Source organism: Montipora capricornis, chromosome 4 (assembly GCF_036669925.1).
Source record: "Montipora capricornis isolate CH-2021 chromosome 4, ASM3666992v2, whole genome shotgun sequence".
In the NCBI taxonomy this organism is placed as follows: domain Eukaryota; kingdom Metazoa; phylum Cnidaria; class Anthozoa; order Scleractinia; family Acroporidae; genus Montipora; species Montipora capricornis.
In genome coordinates, this window is record NC_090886.1 from 53951290 (window position 1) to 53953789 (window position 2500).

The following is a 2500-nucleotide window of genomic DNA, read 5'->3' on the forward strand; positions in this document are numbered from 1 at the left end:
AAATAGTGTCCGCATACCTTTACAGGTTTTCATGTATATCTTAAATGAATTGGTGCTTGTACTTTGGAATTAAGAACTGCTATTGTACTGAAAGAAATGTTACTGCGCACCGGTGGCTCAGTTGGTTGAGCACCGGGAACCCACGTTGGAGAGATCGTACTGCCTTTGTAATGACGTCTTGAAGTGGTTAGACTTTCAAGTCTTCTCGGATAAGGACTATAAACCGTAGGCCGCGTCTCACAAATATCTTCCTTGTGGGATGTTAAAGAACCCAGTTAGTAATCGGCAGGTCGTAGTTTCGACCCCTGCTCAGTAAGAGGGTAGGGTATTCCCGTTTCTGTCATCCAAGGAATGTTGGATTCTAGGGAGAGAATTCTCCTCCTCGTCTTTTAAAGCTAATACACGTAATGTTGGAAAATCTTACACTTCACGCTTTCTTTATATCATAGATTTGGCCGTCGTATTCCATGCTGCATTTTCATGATTGTCGGGGGTGTTGCATGCTTAGCTGTTGTCGCAGTACCGAAGAGTAAGTGGGCCATAGAACGACGCCAAAATAATGAAGGATTTAAGTGTATCGTCATCAGTCACGAAATTTTTTCTATCTCTTCCTCTCTTGTTCTGTATCTGGTTTCTCTTATGGTCAACGACCAAATGGATTTGCCTCGTCGATGACTGGAACATCAGCTTTGGACGTCTGCCATGGCTTGAAGCCATTCTCTTCGACCGATCAATCTCTGCTGGTCTGAGGATCTCCCCAAAAAAGCACAAACACAATGAAGAGTCCAAGAGCAAATAAGGCCCAGTTCAGACAAGGTTCCCGTGCCCGGTTCTCGGGAACGGGCACCAGTCTGAACATAGCGTTTTGCTGGTGCCTGAGCAAACATTTTAGCACCACGCCCGGGAGCGGTCAGTAGGGAGCTTTAGCAAAGATAACGTCGACGGCAACGAGAACGTCTCAAATTTGCATATTTAGTGTGCAAAAACAATAGCTTTGCTCGCTCTGCACGTGCGTTTTTCGTTTTTGTCCATTTCTTTGCCGTCGTCAGCAAAACAACGTAGAATAGCCAAATTTGAGGCTTTATGGAGGACGTCAGCACCTGGAGGTAAATTTTCATTTTCTGCCCTAAATAAGGTGTGACTCTTAGCGGTTTCATTCTTCAGAGACTGACACACCATTGTCATGTTAAAAAGCTTGAAATAGTCGGAAGTGGTTACAATAACGCGAATTTATATTTTGAGATGACGTTCTCGTTGCCGTTCCCGTTGTCTTTGCTAAAGGTCCCTACTACCTCTAAGGATAGTAGTACTCGGGCACCCACCGTTCCCTGGAACGGGAACTTGTCTGATCACGCTTTCGTCACTTCCCGCGCTTTTTCCCATGCTTCCCTGCGATACAGTCACGATAATGGTGGCCGGTGCAAAGTGGGCGAAGGAAGAAATCCTTGCGAAGTTAGAACTGGGTGTCTGAACAACGTCCATTCCGCGGCACCTAGTCTGAACGGGGTCAAACTAGTAGAAGTGGAAATCCTCCACATTACAGGGTTTGTACACCAACACGGGAGTAAAAGAGACACTTTTGGAACGACATTTCATCTCCACTTTCCCGTCAAAAAAGTAGGAAGAAACTCCTTTCCAATCAATTTTTGTTTTAAACGACAAAGCCCCACTTATTCCCCTCGTTGGACTAGATAATTTTTCTTCATTAAATCTTTTGGCTTATCCATAACCGTGGTAATAGACCGTTTTCAAATTCTCACGGCTGGACTGGATCTAGCATGAAATGGAGGCTAACGCGGGCAAATCTTTTCAAATGCAAATTAATTTCCTCTCATTAGCCTCCATTTCATACTAGATCAAGTCTAATTGTTAGAATACGAAACTGGCCTATTGTACTCGCTTTGACTTCAAATTGAGTATGCATTGGAGCATTCATTGGAAGACACAATCAAATCCAATCAAATGTTGAGATTTCAGTGAAGAGAACCGTGACCTTCCCCTACCTATAGCGTGATTTAGTGTTTGCGCCCATGGGGCCGCTTCTCGAAAGTCCCGAACCTCTTTAGGCGACATGAAAAGCCTTGTATCTTATTCAAAACGAAACGTTTCAACTCATGACACTTGGCAGTTACTTTGAATTTTTCGAATCTTGAAAACATGTCAGTCAAAAATCAGTTTCTCAGAATAAGCAGATTTAACTTTCAAGAATTGCTTTTAAGCGGGCCCGGTCATTTTCCTCTCAAACAAGAAATTACAACAATTACTTTTCTCCTTTGTAAGGTGATAAAGTGGCTCATTATTATGTAGACACTTTCCTTTTGCATAACTGAAAGTCTTTCCTTCAATTTACAGACAAACAGGTGGTCAGCACGGCGTTGGCTATAATTGGACGATTTCTCATCAGTTTAACATTCAGCGTCATGTGGCTGTACGTCAGTGAGCTGTATCCGACCTCAATCAGGTACAGAAAAGGTTTCTTATTTTCAACATGTGGAGTTAT

The 2500-nt window shown here is 43.2% G+C and overlaps 1 protein-coding gene across 3 annotated transcripts in view; it reads left to right on the forward strand.

Annotated features, from left to right (window-relative positions):
- Positions 1-2500, forward strand: part of LOC138047469 (solute carrier family 22 member 15-like) — a 30470-nt gene that overhangs the window by 20141 nt on the left and 7829 nt on the right. For all 3 annotated transcript variants that reach the window (XM_068894334.1, XM_068894335.1, XM_068894333.1), the window contains 2 exons: positions 450-529; positions 2353-2461. In XM_068894334.1, the coding sequence (XP_068750435.1) occupies positions 450-529; positions 2353-2461 (189 nt within the window). The remainder of the gene's footprint in view (positions 1-449; positions 530-2352; positions 2462-2500) is intronic.